Source organism: Lemur catta, chromosome 3 (genome assembly GCF_020740605.2).
Source record: "Lemur catta isolate mLemCat1 chromosome 3, mLemCat1.pri, whole genome shotgun sequence".
In the NCBI taxonomy this organism is placed as follows: Eukaryota; Metazoa; Chordata; class Mammalia; order Primates; family Lemuridae; genus Lemur; species Lemur catta.
In genome coordinates, this window is record NC_059130.1 from 126,160,485 (window position 1) to 126,178,773 (window position 18,289).

Here is an 18,289-nt window from a genome sequence, read left to right on the forward strand (position 1 = left end):
GCCCCGCTGGCTCTTGGGCCTGGGGGTGCCACCACCTCTCAGACACCACCTTGGCAAAGCCCCTCTCACCTGTCAGCTGCGTCCTCAGCCCCAGGGACTGGGGAAGAGGGATGTCCTGGCTCCGAGGCTCCCCACATCCAGGGGGACAGCCTGGGTGGGGACCACCTCCCCACCTGCTGCCCGCCACTCTCCCAAGAAAGGGCGCAGAGACATGAGAGAGAAAGTGCTTTTATCAGCCGGGCCTGCCGCCCAGCGGGGCTCGGAGAGCTCAGCTCCTCACACGGACACGCCAGGAGTAGGTCGTGAGCACACGCTGGTGCCGGCGCACCACACACGTGTAGGTGCCCTCGTTCACGGCGTTGGCGATGATGCTCAGGTGTGCCTCGCCCAGTGCCAGGTAGCCTGGGTAGGAGAACTCCAGGGGCTCCTGGTCCTTGTACCAGCTGTGGGGGAGGGGCTCCTGCAGGCACTGCCCAGCCAGGGCCCGGCCCCGCCCCCGAGGCCCCGGCCCCCCAGCCCCAGGAGAACCCCCCCCCCCCCCCGCAACCCCAAGAGGCCCCCTGCCCGCCCAGGCCACTCACTACACTTTGCCTTTCTTGTGGAGGATCTTCTGGCCACAGCGGAAGGTGACGTTCCTGCCCTCGGGCACCAGCTTGGTTTTGGTCCTGGGGGGCGGTGGGGTGGCGGCCACCGTGGGGAAGGGGAATTCTGCTTGGGGAGGGGGGTGCCACGTCAGCGTCCCCCCAGCCCAGACCCGGCCCAAGCAGCCCCTGCCCTGGCCCCCACCGTAGCAGAAGTCGCAGCTGCTGGGGCAGAGCCTCTTCATGAGCCGCTGGCGGGCGTCGCAGAGGCCCCTCCGTGCCCAGGACTCGCACACGAGCAGCCGGTCCAGGCAGCCTGCGGGAGGGGGCCTGGCTCAGGGCCGCGCGGGCGCCCCCGCCCCCGTCCCCCCCCCCCGACAGAGGGCCTCACCGTAGAGCCGGTGCAGCCCCCACAGCTCGTCCTGCGACAGCGCCTTCCAGCCGCGCAGCGTGGCATTGAGGTGCATGAGCGCCCGGCCGTGCTGCGAGTGCATCAGGCCCAGCGCGTGGCCGATCTCGTGGGCCGCCACGTGCACCAGGTCCGTGAGCCACACGCCTGCGGGCCCCGCGGGTCAGCGTCTCGGAGCCCCGGCCCAGCCCCTCCGCCCGCAGGCCGAGGCCGGCACATCTGCTGGAGTTCAGCAGCGGAGCCGCCCTCGCCGCAGCCCGGGAAGATAAGACGTTCAGGGCCCGGGCGCTGAGCTCGGCCCCCAGGAACGCGGCTCTGTCCGGCTCCCTCCCCGCGCGGCGGCGGCGTGGGGGCAGGGAGGGGAGTCCGGGCGGCCGGGCCCCAGGCCTGTGGGCGCCACACGGTCCCCTTGCCTGCTCGGCCCCGTGGCGGCCACCACCCCGCCAGTCCCTCCCGCTGCGGCCCGCAGTGGCGCAGAGAACAAGCGCCCCCCAGACAGCCAGGCCGGCGGGTCACCTTTCTTCCAGCTGTAGCGCGTGGGGCCCAGAACCCAGTACTCGCTGTCGTCGAAGTGGATGCCGCCGTGCGGGGGGAAGAAGGCGTGCGCCAGCTCCCCCGTGGGGCCGTCGAAGCAGTGGTGCAGCGCGGACGCCAGGCAGTCCGTGTGCGTGGCCGGGTAGAAGCCTGCGGGGAGCACGGGCTGAGCGCGCGGCCCGCGCGGCCGGGCGGGGACGGGGGCGGGGACCCACCTATGCGCAGGTCGCTGGGCTGCTCAGGGGCCACTTCGCGGAAGCTGAAGGGGGACACGTCGCTCCACATGCGGAAGGCAGCCGCCAGGCCCCGCCGGGTCTCACGGGGGCTCAGCAGGTTCCGCGGGAAAGAAAGGATCCTGGGGCAAAGGGCAAGGGGCAAGGGGCAGGGTCGGCGCGGTGGCCAGGCCGCGGCCACGCCCCCCCCAAGGCCAGGCCGCACCTGTAGGTGAGGTTGAAGTGGTCCCAGCGCAGCCTGGCTGGGGTCAGCGTGTAGCGGCGTCTGCGGGGGCCCAGTGGGGCTGGGACCCGGGCGGCGGGGACTCCTCCGGGGCCCCGTGCAGCGACGTCTCCCTTCAAGGGAGGAAGGAAAGTGTGGGGACGCAGCAGGGGCAGTCCCCAAGCCCAGAAAATGGTGCGAACTCGCACTGGAAGGAAAGGAGGGTGCCCCGGGGCGGGGGAGGGTGTTGGCGTTCCCTCTTTTTGTCTCTGTCTTTTCTGGTTTTCTATCCTGAGTTGCTTTTTTACCTGAGAAAAACGTTGCCAAAAACGAGGCACCAGTTCGAGATGCGCTGGCTCCCACCTCCCCCAAGCCCTGGACGCAGACGCTCGGACCCTCCGCCCTGGGGACTCGCACGCAGACCCACAGACACCCCGCCCCACGGGCGCGGACACACCCGTGGGGGCCGCAGGCCGCACCTGGCCTCCCCGGCCGCTGCTCACCTGCGCCGCACTCCAGGCCCGCACCGCCGGGGCGCCCAGCCGGGCCAGCAGCACCAGGGCGGGCAGGAGGCACAGGGCGCCCAGCGCGGCTCCCAGCCAGCGGCCCTGGACGCCACTCCTCGGGGTCTCCGAAGGGACACAGGTCCCGCGGCCCATAGTGGACTCGCTGCGGGGCTCAGGGCCGCATGGGACAGCGCGGCTGGGGGACCCGGGCCGAGGAGCCGCCGCCGCGGTCGCTGCCGCCAAGGAGCGGGAGGGGAGGCAGCGGCGGGCGGCTCGGGTTACAGTGGGGGGGGCGGGGGGCCGCCCCTGAAGGGAACCAGCTGGCCCGACCGACCGCGTGGGGCGCAGCCCGCCGCCTCCAGCCGGGGCGCGGGGTCGCAGGGCCGGAGACGGTGGCGGGGCCGGGGCGTAGCCGGCTGGGCGGGGTCGCCTGAGCTGCGGACCGAGAGGGCCCCAGGCAGCCAGGGAGGGGCGGGCGCCAGGGGCGCAGGCCACGGAAGGGTAGTCAGGTGGGTTCCCAAGCTGGGTGGGGGCTGAACAACCCCGGCGGCTTTTTTCCCAAACGGACCCCCCCCCAAACAGCAGAGCCCCCGTCACCCCGCTGCACTGGCCCGATTGTCCCCGCGAGAGGGGAGGGACGCGGCGGGAAGGGGACGTGGCAGTGAGTATGCGGCGGCCGAAGGGGAGCAGGGAAGGGGCACGTGCGGCGGGGAAGGGTCACAGAGGCGCCAGGTTGGGTGCAGGAGGAAGGGCACCTGCGGGGTCCCGCGGAGAGCGGGAAAGTGGCGGGGCTTGGCTCGGCTGGGACCCCGCAGAGGGCAGCGCGGGAGAGGGGGTGTTGCGGGTGCGTAGGGACCCGGAATCCCCGAGTCGGCGACAGACAGGGGAGGTGACCCGGGAGCGGGGACCGGCGAGGGCAGAGGCTGGGACTGTCCTGGCTGGGGCGGGGGCGGCGCCGGGGGGGGGGGGGCCGACGCTGGAAGGGCCGACGGGGCGGCCGCCCAGGCGCGGCGATGGCGAGGGCGCCTCTGGCCTGCGGAACCAGGGGCCGGCGGCCCGCGGGGTCGCGGACTGCGAGGCGGGGGTCAGGGGGTTCTGAGCCAGCCCAGGCCCATGTCCTGTCCCTGGCGTTCTCCATGCCGGCCGCGGGCCCAGAGTGACAGCGGCGCCGCCGCGGGGTCAGCGCCAAGCAGCTGGCGGCGGCCGCGGGCCAGCGGGAGGAGCAGGGCGTGTGGTTCTTGGAAAGCGCCCGGCTCCAGCGGCTCAGCCGACGGCAGCGCTCCCTCTCCCCGGCTAAACGTTTACTCCCACAGCCCGGCCCCTCTTGCGTGTACCGGCCCCTTCCTCGGGTCCACGTCCCCTCGGCCCACACTCCACGGCCTGACCCTGCCAGGGTCCCCAACCCCTCCCCGCCGGGCCAGCCTGCCCCCAGGACGGAGAGAGAAGGAAGGGGACACGGGAAGGCCCCGGGGGCGCCCTTCGAAGTGGGCAGGGGCTGCTGCAGCGGAGGACAGCACAGCCCGGGTCCCCTGCCTTGTCGGACCAGGGCCAAGGTCGCGGGGAGTGGCCGGTGCCCGCGCCTGGAGGATACTTCTGGCCCCGAGGCCCGAGTCTCGGCAGGAGCCTGGGCCTGTGACCCCAGCACGGCAGGACAGGCGCGGCGGGGCAGGGCCGAGGACCCAACCCCAGGCAGGCAGCGGGCGGCAAAGTCCATGAATCTTTTTATAAAATACAGGGTGGGGGTTTACGAAGGCAGTTCCCGGACGTGGCTCCGAGGCGCGCCGGGGGCGGGGATGTCGCGGGCTCACACGAAGATCTGGATGCGGTCGCGGATGGGCTGGCGGCAGATGGGGCAGGCGCTGAGCGCGGCGCCGCAGGGCGCGCACGCGCCGTGGCCGCACTGGAACACGAGGCGGATGTGGCTGTCGATGCAGATGGGGCAGGTGATGCGCTCCTCCATCTGCCGGTACCGGCTTTGCAGCTCCTCCACCAGCTGCCGCGGTGGGCCCGGCGGGGGCGCGGCGCTCGCCACCTCCGAGCCGTCTGCGGGGAGGGGGAGGGGGAGGGGCTGGGTGTGGTCCGGACCCGGTGTGATGAGGACAAGGTGTGATCCGCGATCAGGTGTGAGCTGGGGACAGGGCGCGAACCGGAGGCGGGGCCAGGGACAAGGACCGAGCTAGGGGCCGGGAGCGGGTCGGGGGCCCGGCCCACCCACCTGGGCGCAGCTTCTTGCTGATGACCACTTGGCATCTGATGCACTTCTTCATCCTGCGCGCGCACTCTGCGGGGTGGGAGCGCCTGGTCGGTCAGGGCCGCGCCGCCCGCCCCGCGCCGCCCGGGCCCCCACTCACCCTCGCACACCGTGCGGTGCTGGCACGGCGCGAAGAGCACCAGGAGCGCCGGCTCGGAGCACACCAGGCACTCGGCGGCCTCGAGCCCCGCGGCGGCCACGCGCAGGTTCGTCACGGTGTTCGGGGTGCCGGGCACGTGCGTGGGGCCTGGGGCCGCGCCGCCGCCCGCCCGCCTCTCCCTGCAGTGGGAGGCGGCGGCTTGAAAGGGCCCGGCGGCCGCGGGGCCCGCGCCCCAGCCCCGCGCGCGAGCTCACCGGAAGCGCTGGGCACAGCCCTGCAGGGCCTCGAGCAGGCGGCCCTCGGCCGCCAGGTCCAGCGGGCTCCGGCCGCGGTGGTTGGCGTAGCTCACGTCGGCGCCCTCCAGCGCCAGGAAGCACGCGACGGCCGCGCCCGCCGTCAGCTCCGCGCCGCCCGGGAGGCCCGAGGCCTGTAGCTGGGCGGCAGGACGCGGGCGGTGAGGGCGGCAGCAGCCGGCGCAGGGCGCCCCTCCCGGGCCCCGACTCCGGGAAGCAGAGTGGGGGAGCGGGGGGCGCCGACCTCTGAACCCCTACTCCTCGCCCCCTTTCCCAGGCAGGCCAGGGATACAGAATCGCAGGTGTCAGAGGTCACGCGGGGCGGCTCCTGAAAACCAGCCTCCCAGGCCACCCCTCTCCCCAGAAAGCACGGCTCCCTGGGCCGGCACCGCAGGCGGCCAGGCGCCACGGTACCCTCTCCACGCACGGCTCCGCTTCCTCACCCTGGACAGCAGCTCCAAGGGCCCCGGGTCCCCCCCGGCCCCATCAGCCACCAGGGGCAGCATCTGATGACGCTGCAGAGCCACATGCAGGGCTGTGTCCCCCTCCTCATCCTCGGCGTTGACACTGCAACCAGCATCCACCAGCAGCGGCACCAGCCCCACGTGGGCCTGCTGCACGGCCAGATGCAGCGGGGACTGGAGCTTCCTGTTGCGCACGTTCACGTCACAGCGGCCCTGCGGAGGGTGGGCACAGGCTCTGCCTGGGGACCCCAGCAGGCCCCCAGCTCCCTGGTCCCTGGGCAGGCCCAGGACCCGGCCCGCACCTCCCTGATGAGGATCTGGGCCGCCTCACGGTGGTTGTTGAGGGCAGCCAGGTGCAAGGCCGTGAAGCCATCCTCCTTCTTGGCGTCCACCAGCTGCCGTGCTCGTGCCAGAATCTTCCTGACAGCTCTGTGGGAGCAGGGAGATCCGTCCAGGGCCTGGGGCCGTCCCCAGGGTGTCCCGTCCAATGGCAGGAGCCGGCTGCCCACACTCACAGTGCATGGCCCTTGAGGGACGCGTGGTGCAGCAGTGTGAAGCCCTGGCTGTTGGTGGCAGTGACGTCGACGCCAGGCACCTCGGTGAGGACCTCAACGATGCCGCTGGCGCCAGCACCCGCTGAGATGGCAGAGTGTAGGGGCGTGTCGGCATGGGCGTCCTGCCAATGGGGAGCCAGTGGTCACTTGGTGGTGACTTCCTCTAGGGTCAGGCTGCCTCCTTGACCCCAGGTTAGGGTCAGGGCACCTGGGGACCAGCACTCACAGGCAGGTTGACGTCACAGCCGCGTTCACACAGGACCCTCACCACCTCCAGGAAGCCCCTCTGCACGGCCACATGCAGCGCTGTGCTCCGGGTGTTGTTGAGGGCGTCTGCCCCGCACCCTGAGCTCAAGAGCACCCGGGCAGCCTCAGGCTGGTTCCTGCGGGAAGACGGTGGGGAGGGGAGAGGAAGCAGAATGCCCACGGGCTGCACCCCGGGGCTCAGCCGCTCCGGGTCCTCCCAGTCCTCACCCAAGGGCCGCGTAGTGCAGTGCCGTGTTGCCCTCGTCGTCCGGCAGGTCCACCCCTGCCCTTGCCTGCAGCAGCAGCCGCACCAGCTCCACCTGGCCCAGGTAGGCAGCCACCTGCAGGGCTGTCCTGCCCTGGTTCTTGGTGTCCACCTGCCAGGACAGCCAGCAGGTGAGTCCCCGCTCTCTCCCCCACCTTGTGGGGAGGAAGGCCGGGAAGGGCGTGTACCTGTTCCGGGTGCCGCTGCAGCAGGTCCAGAGCCCGGGCCATGTTGCCCAGGACGACCTCCACCACCAGCCTCCCTGCGTGTTCTGGGTCACCCTTCTGGGCCCGCAGCTTGTCCAGGGCCACGCTCAGAGAGCCTGGGGACAGGGCTGAGGTCAGTGTTGGCCAGGGGCAGCCCCGTCTCCCACCGGCCACCCAGGCTAGTGCCCACTTTTGTTCTCCCTGGCACGCTCAGCCACATCCAGGTTGGCGTCCTCCTCGGGCCGGTAGGCTGCCAGGCAGGAGGGGCTGAAGGTCCACCGCTGACCACCAACGGCCACGCGCAGGTTCCCGTCTCCAAACACTTTCACCACTTTCCCAACGCGGCCCAGGGCCTGAGGGGGAGAGGTGGGGTCACAGCAGGCCACAGGTGGAGGGGGGCGGCAGGGGCAAGGCACTCACGGGGGCCATGTCATCCGTCCACTCGCCATGCCCGGCCTGCAGTCGCTTCACTGCATCCAGGTCGTCGATGACCCGGACCACGTCGCCCACCCAGAAGGAGTTGTGCTGAACAACAGAAAGGCACGTGAGGGGGTCCCCCGGCCCCATGTGGCTGCCCAGGGTCACGGGCACTTGGGAGTGACCCACCAAGCTCCACAGGCTGGCAAGTCCCAGCCCACCCCCAGCGCAACCAGGAGGTCTGGCTGGACAAGGGCTGCAGATGACAAGGCAGCTCTGGGTGGCCCAGCCCAGAGCCATGGGGGTGACAGCCAGGAGGCCGTGACCAGACCAGACACAAGCCAGCTCTGGGGAGGCGCAAGGCCGAGGTGCCCACCCCTGGGGAGCCCGAACCTGGAGGGGCAGGAGGCAGCAAGGCCGGGCGTGTGGGGGTGGGGCTCCTCCCCCTACTCTGACCCCCCACACCTGCACACCCTCATCTGCAGAGAACTCACTGTCCCAGCCCGTCCCGTGACTCCCCACACCCCGGCCTTGAAGGCTGGGGTGTCCTGGACCAGAAGAGCAGAGCAGAGCAGAGCTGACAATTCCGCCCCACTAGTCCTACCCCCGCGTCCCCCATCCCCACCACCACGTCTCCCAGACAACTCAGGCCCCACCTCCCTGAGCCCTGTCCTCACAGCTGCTCACACCCGCCCCCCCACGCTGCCTCCTTCCGCCCACAGTGCTGTCCTGGCCCCTTCAGTCCTCGGCACAGAGGCTCGGCCTGCCCACTGCAGCCCCACCAGCTCCCAATCCCTCTTCTCCTGGACCCCACCTCCACCCACCAGGCCTCCCCTTCCTTCAGAGCTGGGGGCTCATGGGTGGGGGCTGGCACCCCAGTCCTGCCTGACCACCCCCAATGCCAGGTGGGTACGTGGAGGGGTTGCAGAAGTGAATGGATGGGGCTCAGCCCGGCCCCCCATGCACCTTGGTGAGAGCCCCCGGGTGGAAGGTCCAGCGGGTCTCATGGTTGAACTGCACGCGCACGTCCCCGCGGTCTGTGATGCGGTGCACGGTGCCCGTCTGTCCGATAAACTGTGGCGGGTCACGGAGGCTATGGCTGGGTTAGGCTGGACTCCAGGGAAGGAGGAGGGCTGGGGCTGGAGGACTCGGGAGGGGAGGGCACGGGGGCTCGGCAGGCGGGGCGGCTCACCTCCGCCATCCTGGGGTTCCAGCCACCGTGGCCCTCCTGCATCTCCCTCAGGACATCTGTGTCCAGCAGACACTTGACCTTGTCCCCATGCTGGAAGGGCTGGCCGTCAGCACTCACCCTGCGCTGCAGCTCTGCCGGCTTACCTGGGGGAGGCAGGCAGGCCTCAGGCGGCACCCAGCCCCCACCAGGACCGCACAGGCAGCCCCTGCCCAGCCAGGGAGGGAGGGCAGCTGGTGTCAGCAGGATGGCCCGTACCGAGCCTCGGGAGGTGCTCCTTGTAGTAGAAGCCGCCTGCCGCCTCACCCACACACTTGAGGTCCACCTTGCCCTTGTGGCCCACACGGTACACGTTGGTGGTACCATCGGCCCATGTCACACTGGCCACACTCCGGCCTGTCTCCACATCCCAGCCACGGATGTCCACCACTCGGCCTGGCTTCCCTTCCCCTCCTGGGGAGACAGTCCCCGCCAGCAGGCTAAGGCTGTGCCTCGAGGCTGAGCCGTAGCCAGCCACAGCCCAGCCCCACCTCCCTGTCCCCTCTGTCCCCACTCACCATCCTGGGAGCCCCACTCCCAGTCGGGCCCTCGCACCACCTTTGCCCCCTGGAAGATGCCCCTCAGTGGGATCCTCGGGAGGCCCTGGCGGGGACTCAGTGTGACACTGCAAGAGAGTGGGTCCTGAGCCACTGAGGAGAGCACAGCGGTACAGGCCCATCCTGCAGCTCCAGCAGGTGTGAGTGGGAGCTGGGGATGTAGCAGCTTCAAGGACGGGGGTCCCAGCAGGGCAGTGCCCTCCACACTGGGGGAGGCTCCAGGGGAGCCATTGGCACCCCTGGACGGGGGCCTGGAGTGAGCCTGCTGGGCATGTCCCTCAGGGGACTTCCCTGACACCAGGCTCCGACCCTCACAGCAGGGCCTCTGGGGGCAGTCACTTCATGCCTGCTGCCTCCCAGCGAGCCAGGGTGCAGCCTGCCCCAGAGAGGGCTGCGCATGCGGGGAGAGGAGTGAAGAGAGCAGGCGTGGCCAGCAGCACCCGGACAGCTGCCCCGCCCCCACACTGCCTGCAGACAGCTGGGATCTGGAACACACACTTCCCTCCCCGTGCAGGCAGGGGCAGGGAGACAAGGGTGACAGCACAGGGGACAAGGGATGGCACCTCTGTGTGCCTGGCCCAGCCCAGCAGAGACTCCCCGGCCCAATTCCCTCTGCCCATAGCAAAGCAGCCTCCCAGCCAGGCCAGGGGCACCTGCCCAGCTGTGCCAAGGGGCTGGCTCCAAGCACGGGCTGTGCTGCCAGAGGCCTCACTGCCAGGCCTGGCACCTCCAGGGGGGACGCTGGCTGCAGCCACACACAGGCCCCCTCAGTGCCCCAGTCCAAAGCTGTGCCAGGAGCCGCGCCTGGCTCTGTGTGTGGTGCCAGGACAGAAGAGACCCTGTCGCCAAGCTCTGCAGACCTCCCTGGTAGACCCTGCTCCTTCCTGAGGGTGGGGCTGGCGTCCGTGCCCCAGAGTGACCAAGGCCCTGGCCATCCTTCCAGGAGGCGGCTCAGGAGAGGGAGAAGGCGGCTCCAGTCCTCAGGGGCCAAGGCCCGGGTAGGTGTCCGGGCACCGGTCACCAAGCCTGGACGCCAGCCAGGGAGGCCCTGTGCGGCCAAGCCCCCAGCACGCTGTTGCGGGCAGCGGGGAACTCACGGGCGTGAGTGGGCCGTCTCGTAGCGCTCGAAGGCGTGGGTGAGGTCGTGCTTGTTGTGCATGTAGCACTGTGTGCAGAGGTCGTAGTCGAAGCAGACGCGGCACTTCCAGCGCATGCCCCGCAGCCCGTGTTTCTTGCAGCAGTCACAGATGATGTTGGGGTGGCGGACGCCTGGGGGCGGCCCAAGTCAGGGAAGGGGCCGCCCCGCCCCCAGGGCCCCACCCCCCTCGCCAGCCCCCACAGCCGCGCACCGATCTGGGCGTTGTCGTAGAGCAGAAGGTCGTGCGCGCCTTGGTAGCCGGCGCGGTAGTTGGTGCGGGTGCCCTGGTCCCACTGCACGACAACCGTGCGGTCGGGGGTCGACGGGCTGCCGTGGCGGCCGAGCTCCACCACCGTGCCCACGCCGCCCTCGCCGCCGTCCTGCTGGCCCCACTTCCAGTCCACGCCGCGCACCACACGCATGCCCACCTGCACGCCGGCCTGGGGGTCTGGGTCCATGGCTGGCGGGGCTGCTCAGGGACCTGCAGGTAGAGGGCACCCTCAGGCTGCGTCTGGAGGCCACAGGGCCAAACTGCCCCAGGACGGTGCTCACCTGCCCAGAGAAGGCCACCTGGGAGAGGCAGAGGGGCTGGAGGGCATGTGCAAATGCCCTGGGGCCGGGGAGACCCTAGGCCAGCAGGGAAGGCGGGGCTGAGGCTGGGGCACGACCGCAGTCTGGCCCGAGGTGTCAGGAACCAGACCTGGCAGAGAAGGCCCCAAGCATCCGCTCGTGCCAGTGGGCGCCACCCGAGCTGGGCAGTGCTGTGAGCCATCAATACGTATTTGTTTAAAAATTAATGGATTTCAGTCGTAGGTCTCAATGTGAAAGGCAAATAATAAAGCGCTCAGAATGAAACAGACTATTTGTTTGTGCAGACAACTGGTAACGCTGCACTTCGTCAAACTAAGAACCGCTGTTCACCAAGACATCATTAAGCAACTGAAGAGGTGGCAGCAGGTAACAGATGTTTGCAACACACAGTCCCCCTGGAGGACTTGTACCCGGAACGTGTAAAGAACCCGACAGATCCGTGTGGAGAATCAACCACCCAACAGAACAGGGCAAACGCCAGCACAGGCACCGAGCACTAACACGCGGGGTGTCTGGTCACTAGGACGCTGCTCTGGGCAGGACGCTGGGGCACTGCAGCGAGGTCACATGGCACTGCAGGGGCCTTCTCTGGAGCAGTGTGGCCCGGCCTCTCCAGATATGACCCACAGAGGTGGCACACGGGTCACAGAAGCACCGCCTCACGTCCAGGGTGAATGGGGCCCTGAAGGGGCTCGGTCCCCAGTGGAGCTCGAACCCACCCCGGTACCCGCGGCAGCAGCAGGGTGGGGCTCACGACGGACATGGGGGGAAGGAGCCACAAGCTACAGAGCACGTGCCGGGGTCCCACTTATAAGAAGACGGCAAAAGGGACAAGCAAATCCAGGGCGTCCGAGGCAGACAGGACCAAGGGCCCTAGGACCCAGGACGTGCTGGGCCCACCAGACGTCCCCTGCACACGTGGGCCTGCCGTGCCTGCCACTCTGCACCACGCTGTCGACGGCCTTGCTGACGACGCGAGTGGACGTGGAAGAGACCAGAGTGGGGGAGGGCTCAGGGAGTCCCAGATGGAGGGAGCCACCTCCACGCCAGTTCTCACGTAACTGTCCGGGCCCCGTGGCCGGGGAGGGAGGCCGCCTGGGGACACTGCGCGAGGCAGGGCAGGGGACCCGCGGTCTAGGTCCAGAACTCACTCTCAGCCTTTGAAGGAGGCCAGAGGACACCCTCAGGCTGGCCGGGGTGAGGCTGGGAGGCGACTGCCAGCCAGCCAAGGTCTTGCCAGCCCCAGGGAGGGTCCCATGGCCCTGTTCAGCCACAGGACACTGAGGCCAGGGCACCACACGCCCCACTTGGGCCCCACCCCTCCCCCGCCCAAACTCCGCATCAAGGGCCAGTTCCAGAGACACCCCGGCCAGGTGAGGCTGCAGGTGGGCACTGAGGACAGGCGCTGTCTGGCTGTGGTCCCCACTCCTGCTCTGGCTCCGGGGCTGGGTGTCCACAGCCAGCCAAGCTCCACAGGTTGTCCCTGGACCAAGGCCCCACTTGGAAGCCTGTGTCCCGCACGGGGCTCTGCCTGCAGGGCTGCGCTCCTGATCCGCGCCTGAGGGTCTGAACCTCGGCTCCCTCAGACTCTCAGGGGCACCGACCTCCAGGCCAGCCTGGCCAGGGCCACCAGGGCTTGCACAGGAGCAGGACGTTTTACGAGCACAGGCCTTCCCTGGGGTGGCTGTTCAGGAGCTCACCCCCCACAGCAGGCTCTGCGGCTTCACAGAAGCCCCGTCAGTCCAGAGCGCTGCACTGCCAGGCCACCTGCCCCTCACCTGTGGCCAGCGGAGACCCGGCTAGGACAGGGCCTGGACGTCTGAGGCCAGGGCAGCCCCAGCAAGGAGCAGGAGCCGGAGCAGCCATGCGAGGACGCCCCGGCGAGGGCAGCGAGAAGCTGCCAGTATTGCCCAAGACTCTCTGGGGCCAGCAAGCCCCAGACAAGGGCCCCGTGAGCAGCACCAGGGTGGCCAGGGACGATGGCCCGCCCTGCATTCCCTGCAGGCCTTCTGCAGCCCCGTGGCCCGGCCGTCGGCGTGGCCTCCCACCACATCACCAGCTGCCACAGGGGGCAGCCAGAGCAGCCCCTCCCTGCCCCCTGGCCCGCACAGAGCCAGGAGTGACCCACGCACCCTCCCCACGCCCCGCACACAATTGTCCTTGACAGAGCAGGTGCCCAGGAGGTCGGGGCCTCGAAGGGCACCCCCATCTCTGTTCCCTGCCTCATCCCACGTCCAGCCTCTGACAGCTTCGACGTTTACTGAACGGCTGAGAACGAATGGAACGTGAAGCAGACAGAACTTGTACTCGGCTCCCGTGATAGCTGGCAGACCCGGGTCCAAACGGCCTGGCCCAGGTCACTCCCACCCATCCAAACACCGACCTTGGGCTCCCGAAGGCCAGGCACCGGCGCGGCACCCTGAGCGCACACGGCTGCACCTGGCACGTCCGAGTGGACACCGCTCCTCTGGCCACCCAGCCCCACGGCCCCTCCCTGGTTGTGGCCCTGGACTCTCCCCTGGAGACCCTGCCGTGCCCCCTGGGGCTGTCTGGGAGGGAGTCACCCCTCCTTCCCTGGGCTGGGCGAGCAGCCCGACGTCCTGCTGAGCCACCACTGGGGGGCAGGCTGCGCAGACCGCCTGCTCCTCGCACCCCTGCAGCGGCTGCAGCTTCCGCCCCTGGAGCTCCTCAGAAGGCGCAGGCACAGCCGGAGCTGAGCCTCCCCACTCCCAGCCGCCTCTGCACGGGGACCTTCCCTGCAGAGGTAGCGGAGGTGGGGGAGGCGGACACAGTGGCCTCCTTACAGAGTGGTGGCTCTGCTCCTTAGGGGCGCAGACCCCACCCCTGCCAGGCTGCCGACCTCCGACCTCCGCCAGACCCACACACAGCCTTCTCCCTGCCAAGAGCCCACCAGAATTGGTCACAACCAGGAGAACGGGCTGAGCCGGGGCCTCTTCCCCCCCAGACACTCCTGTCTAGCAAGAGCAGAGCTTGTTACGGCAGCCACAGACCCGAACACGCCTGAGCAGACAGACCCAACCGCAGGTCTCTGCTAACCGGGAACACCCCATCTGCCAAGCCCCAAAACTGGCCCAGCACTGAGACAAAGGACTTTGGGCAGGAAAATACCCAGGCAGCATGAGCTGGCACCGTCGTCTTTCTGCAGCCAGGGTGGCGTCCTCCCAGCTGGAGCCGGCTCTGCCCAGGCCAGCCACCAACCTGCCCAACCTGGTGGCCTATGGCCCACTGGCCACCTGCTGCTGGACCTTTTCCAACAAGACATGGTCGGGGCACCACGCACGAGAGCAGGCAAGACCTGTGCCCAGCCCCGCCCTCAGGAGGAGGGGCAGAGACTGAAGATGCCAGGGTGGAGGGTGCCCGGCAGGGTCTTCAGGAAATCAGGACCAAGCCTTAGCTGGCAACCACCGCACAGGGCGGCAGGGTGGTCAGCCTGTGACAGAGGAGCCGGCACCTCTGACCAACACCCGTCTGCAGTCCCGCCCGGCATTTTTAGCACGGCCAGACAGTGCCCGAGCCCCAGCCACCAAACTGCCACCCGCCCAGGGGCTCCCTAGTCGGGGAGTCGGGGCACAGCCGGGCAGGCTGCAGGGAGGGCTTCCTTCCCCACCTCACCTCTCGCGCTGCCCAGGCTGCCCCAACAAGAGGGAAGCGCCCGAAGGAGCCCAGGCGGGCAGCTCAGGGCACCCGCCCGTTCCACGCTTATCTCCACAGAGCAGAGGTGCAACCTGGCGGGGCCCGGCCCAAAGCCTCGTTGTTGCCTCCCCTCCAGGACCCCTCCCCGGGGGTCTCGGGGTCTGTCCTCTGCTCCACCACGCCCTCTGCCCTCCCTGCCTGGTCTCTGTCACTGTCCCCCCAGGGCCCAGCACCTGCGCGCCGGCTCCTGGCGCCCCAGCCTCAGGGCCCACTACCTCGGCCCCCCAGGGACGGGAGGCAGCAATGAGACCTGGGCACCCCCAGCCGGACTCAGCACTCGTTCCCTCCATCTGGGAGGTCTCTCCCACAAGGAGACGGGGACAGAGTGTGACTGCTCAGGGGGCCTGAGGATCAGACTGGGCCTGCCCCGTCCCACTGCTCCCAAGAGGCTTAGGGGCTGTGGGCCTCACAAGCGGCCTGGCCATCCCGGAGCGAAGCCTGCAGGCAGGAGAGCTCATCCCTGGCCTCCCCGGACCATCAGGTCCTCGTCAGGCCACAGGATAGGCACTTGCCCACCCAGAGTGCGGTACAGTAAAACTGGCCCCGACGGCAGTGCCCGCAGGCCTGAGGATGGCACGCCCCAGGGCCTGCTGGGCCCCCTCCTCTGAGCAAGTCCAGGAGTGGCCTGGATGCCGGGACTGCACTCTGCACCCACGCTGGCCACGCTGCAGACCTCAGGTGAGTACAGCCCCAGGGGCACTGAGTGAGGAATACCTGATGGGGGCGGGGGGCTGTCCTGGACCAACCAGACTCCCAGGGACAGACGCTGCCCCACCGGCTCTCACCGCTGCCTCCTCCCAGGATCTGCCAAGCCTCCTGACCACTGCCCTGCGCCATCCCTTCCGTCTCCGAGCCGCCTGCTCCCACCTTCCTGTCCTCACCCCACAAGGCTCCAGGCACAGAGGAAGGTACCTGTGAGCCCTGAGCGCCCTGCAGAATGGGCTCCCCCCACCTGCCCACAGCTGGCTAGCTCTAGGCCGGAGGCTGCAGTGGAAAGTGCAAATGTCATGGCCGGCCCAGACCCAACCATCCCAGAAACACTGACACCAGAGACAGCCACGCGGGAGCCGGGACCCAGTGTGCATGGAAGGCTCCAGGGAGAGCTGCAGCCACCACAGCCCCAGCTGTGCACGTGGCCCTACTTTCAAATCCATAGACACAGGTGCCAATCTGTTCCCTGCGATCCCTCTGGTAAATAAGTAGCCAAGGAGTCACCCTTAAATGCTGCACGCTGCCACGAAACACCTGCTCACTCACGCACGTCGCCGTCTCAGAGGGAAATTCACCCAGTTACCTACCTTTATTTCCTTACCAGAGAGACCGACTCTGCCGTCTGCCCCAGAGCTTACAGGCCGTGCCACTGGCTGGCAATGGAACCCCCTCAGAGGCTATTGCTAGCCACGTTTAAAACGATGGTGAGGCAGTCAGAGCATGAAGACTCGGCTGACAAATGTGCTGTAGCAAAAGCAGAACTTACCTCACAGCACACACCAGCCTGGAGCCGGCATCCAGGAGTTCAGTTGCTATTCCTGGGTCACAAATTCACTCGGCCACCAGACTTTCCTGTTGGACACTAGAAGCCATTGCCGGCACACAGCACAGCAGACAGAACAGGCAGCCCGTGAGCCAGTCTGGGGAAAGACGATTTTAAAAGGCGGTTTTACACATTAGCATTGACCATCCTAACCACCCCAGAAGCCACTGGGTCTGTTCTCTTGCTGACTAGCTTCTCTTTTCACAAAAAAAAATGTGAGCTCTTAAGGAGCAGGAACATTTCCAAACCATAAATCCAGACAGTGCAGGAGTAAGGTATTCCCCTATTTATGGGTACTTTATTGGAAAAGCTTTAAAAACCCACAGAAACCAAATCATATTTAGCCAAGAAGTTAGTAAATGGCCTTTATTCAGAAGAAGGAGGCTACAGAGACTGAGGTGGCAGAGGACGCAAGGCTCCCTTCTCCTTGCACTTCTGGCTGTGTCTAGTGACACTGCGGAAGTGACACTGTGTGTGTGGCACAATCAACTGGCAAAAACAGGTGATCACAGGCCCCTTCCATGTGGCAGCTCCGGCTAAGATGCAAGTGGACGTCCTGGGTGCCCAGGGAGGTCAGGTCCACTGGGGAGTGAGGTGCAGCCCTGAGACAGAGACCAGGACACCCAACTTGCCCGGCAGGCCATGCCGGGGGGAAGTCCCCTCGAGGAACAAGGCTGTCATCACCTCACATCTTGGCCATCCAGGCAGAGACCCTCAGGCAACCAGCAAACTGCCGTGTCACCCCCAACCCACTGCCCTGAGCTGACCTTGAGCAGGAGAGCAACAAGACATTCAGATACTTGTCGCATCCGGAGCAACAGGCCTGGGTGGAATGGGGAGAGAGGGGACCTTCCAGGAAGGGCAGGCTTGCCAGGGCCCCTGCGCTGGGGCCGCCCTGTCCCCAGGCCCGCGTGCCCATCAGGAGCCTGTCTGGCACCTTTGCTTTTCCTAGATTGGCTCTGAACTCAGAGGGGTGAGGCAGTTTTATTTATCGCTCCTCCTGCCCACACACATACAGGCTCGGATGAAAACGGAAGCCCTCTGACCCCGCGTCAGAACGAACCCACAGGGCGAGGCATCAAATGCAAAGCAGCAGGCAGCAAACCGGTCAGAGCTCACCTGTCCGGCTGTCCGGTCGCCCCCCCGCCCGCCCTAGGCCCTCCGGGACCCGCCGCGGCCGCGCTGCGCTTCGTGGCACAAGCCCTGCGCGCTGCAGCCGTGGCGGCGGGGAGACGCCGGGACGCACGGCTAGCCCCGGGCCCGCGCTCCGCACCCCGCGGCCGCGATCGCACACGTCAGGGCCGCAGCCCCGGGCGAGGCTCCGGGGCGCGCGCGGGCACGAGCGGCCGGCCCCCGGGCGAGGGTCGGGGCGCCCGAGCCTCCGCCGCGCCCGCCCCGCTCACTGGGCGTCGGGCTGCGGGAAGCCGCGGGCCCCGCAGACCCTCCACGTGCCGGCAAGTTTCGGTCCCGCCTGCTCGGCCCGGGGGCGGGGCCCGAGGAGAGCCGAGGCCCGAGGCCGGTCCGTCCGTCGGCTGTCCCGGAGCGCGCGCCCGCGCCGCGCAGGGCCTGCCGGGAGTTGTGGTCCGCGGCCGCGGGAGCGCGCAGGGCGGGCTTCCGGGAGGCCCCGCGGCGCGGGGAGGGCCGTGCGAGGCGCAGGGACTCAGGGCGCGCTCGCGCTCAGACGGGGAGCACGTTTCGGGGAAAGCACGGAGGGCCCGGGAGCAGGCTCCGCGGCCGCACGCACCGTCGGCCGGGAGGCCGGCTCGCACTGCGCCAGAGGTCGGGACGGAGCCCACGCCCGGCCCGCTCAGGCTCGGACGCCGCGGCCACGCCCCGCGACGGGGCGGGGCCCCAACCGGAAGTGCGTCACGGGCGGGCGTCCGCACGCTGCCCGACGTGGCGCAGCTGGTTTCGGGGCGCTTGCGTGTCCGAGGGCGCATCCCGTCGCCGTGGAGACTGTGGATCCGCCAGTGACGTCAGGCTCCGGGGAGCTTTCGGGGCTTCCTGGGACGCAGAGCCCTGGCCTCGTCGCAGGCGACTCCCGACTCGATTCGTGGGGCAGAGCCGTGGTTCTGAGTCACGCAGCGCTGGCGGCACGGGGACAAGCAGCAGCCTCGGCCCGCGCTCCGCGCCCCGCCTCCGGCCCCAGAGGCAAACGCTCGCCTCTGGCTGTTTCCTCCGATAGACGCCTCCGTGTTTCTGAACAATGGACGGCTAATTTTTTATTTCTTATTTTTAGATATTTCCGTGGATTTCCCGCCCCACC

At 68.6% G+C, this 18,289-nt stretch overlaps 2 protein-coding genes across 5 annotated transcripts; both read right to left on the bottom strand.

Moving 5' to 3' along the window:
• Positions 1-212: 212 nt before the first annotated feature.
• MMP23B (matrix metallopeptidase 23B) lies at positions 213-2,683 on the bottom strand. 2 transcript variants are annotated; one of them, XM_045548754.1, is made up of 8 exons: positions 2,463-2,683; positions 1,963-2,093; positions 1,740-1,879; positions 1,507-1,674; positions 973-1,137; positions 787-897; positions 582-708; positions 213-443 (listed from the first exon to the last, which is right to left on the bottom strand). In XM_045548754.1, exons 1-8 carry the CDS (start codon positions 2,616-2,618, stop codon positions 269-271), a joined length of 1,173 nt encoding a protein of 390 aa, XP_045404710.1. In that variant the 5' UTR covers positions 2,619-2,683; the 3' UTR covers positions 213-268. The 2 variants fall into 2 exon arrangements, with proteins under 2 accessions (XP_045404710.1, XP_045404712.1); XM_045548756.1 differs by having other exon boundaries at positions 582-665; positions 2,463-2,618.
• Positions 2,684-4,173: 1,490 nt separating this feature from the next.
• MIB2 (MIB E3 ubiquitin protein ligase 2) lies at positions 4,174-17,136 on the bottom strand. 3 transcript variants are annotated; one of them, XM_045548744.1, is made up of 19 exons: positions 15,967-17,136; positions 10,396-10,665; positions 10,144-10,315; positions 9,008-9,114; positions 8,709-8,903; positions 8,454-8,596; positions 8,228-8,335; positions 7,265-7,369; positions 7,035-7,197; positions 6,827-6,960; positions 6,602-6,750; positions 6,354-6,510; positions 6,089-6,249; positions 5,876-6,002; positions 5,553-5,786; positions 5,071-5,249; positions 4,817-4,995; positions 4,681-4,746; positions 4,174-4,508 (listed from the first exon to the last, which is right to left on the bottom strand). In XM_045548744.1, the coding sequence occupies exons 2-19, from the start codon at positions 10,640-10,642 to the stop codon at positions 4,270-4,272; spliced, it is 2,865 nt and encodes a 954-aa protein (XP_045404700.1). In that variant the 5' UTR covers positions 10,643-10,665; positions 15,967-17,136; the 3' UTR covers positions 4,174-4,269. The 3 variants fall into 3 exon arrangements, with proteins under 3 accessions (XP_045404700.1, XP_045404702.1, XP_045404703.1); XM_045548747.1 differs by having other exon boundaries at positions 4,475-4,508; positions 4,827-4,995; XM_045548746.1 differs by lacking the exon at positions 7,265-7,369.
• Between the last annotated feature and the right edge of the window lie 1,153 nt (positions 17,137-18,289).

Bases quoted from the DNA above. Each gene is read 5' to 3' on its own strand.
- MMP23B (XM_045548754.1), bottom strand. From the start codon at position 2,618: ATGGGCCGCGGGACCTGTGTCCCTTCGGAGACCCCGAGGAGTGGCGTC. The intron at 1,880-1,962 runs GTGCGGCCTGGC...CCTTTGCCCCAG, and splicing joins CACTTCAACCTCACCTACAG to GATCCTTTCTTTCCCGCGGA. The intron at 709-786 runs GTGGGGGCCAGG...CTCCCCAAGCAG, and splicing joins CAGCTGCGACTTCTGCTACG to AATTCCCCTTCCCCACGGTG.
- MIB2 (XM_045548744.1), bottom strand. From the start codon at position 10,642: ATGGACCCAGACCCCCAGGCCGGCGTGCAGGTGGGCATGCGTGTGGTG. The intron at 7,370-8,227 runs GTGCATGGGGGG...TCTGTTGTTCAG, and splicing joins ACCCGGGGGCTCTCACCAAG to CACAACTCCTTCTGGGTGGG. The intron at 5,787-5,875 runs GTGCGGGCCGGG...CACCCTCCGCAG, and splicing joins CCCAGATCCTCATCAGGGAG to GGCCGCTGTGACGTGAACGT.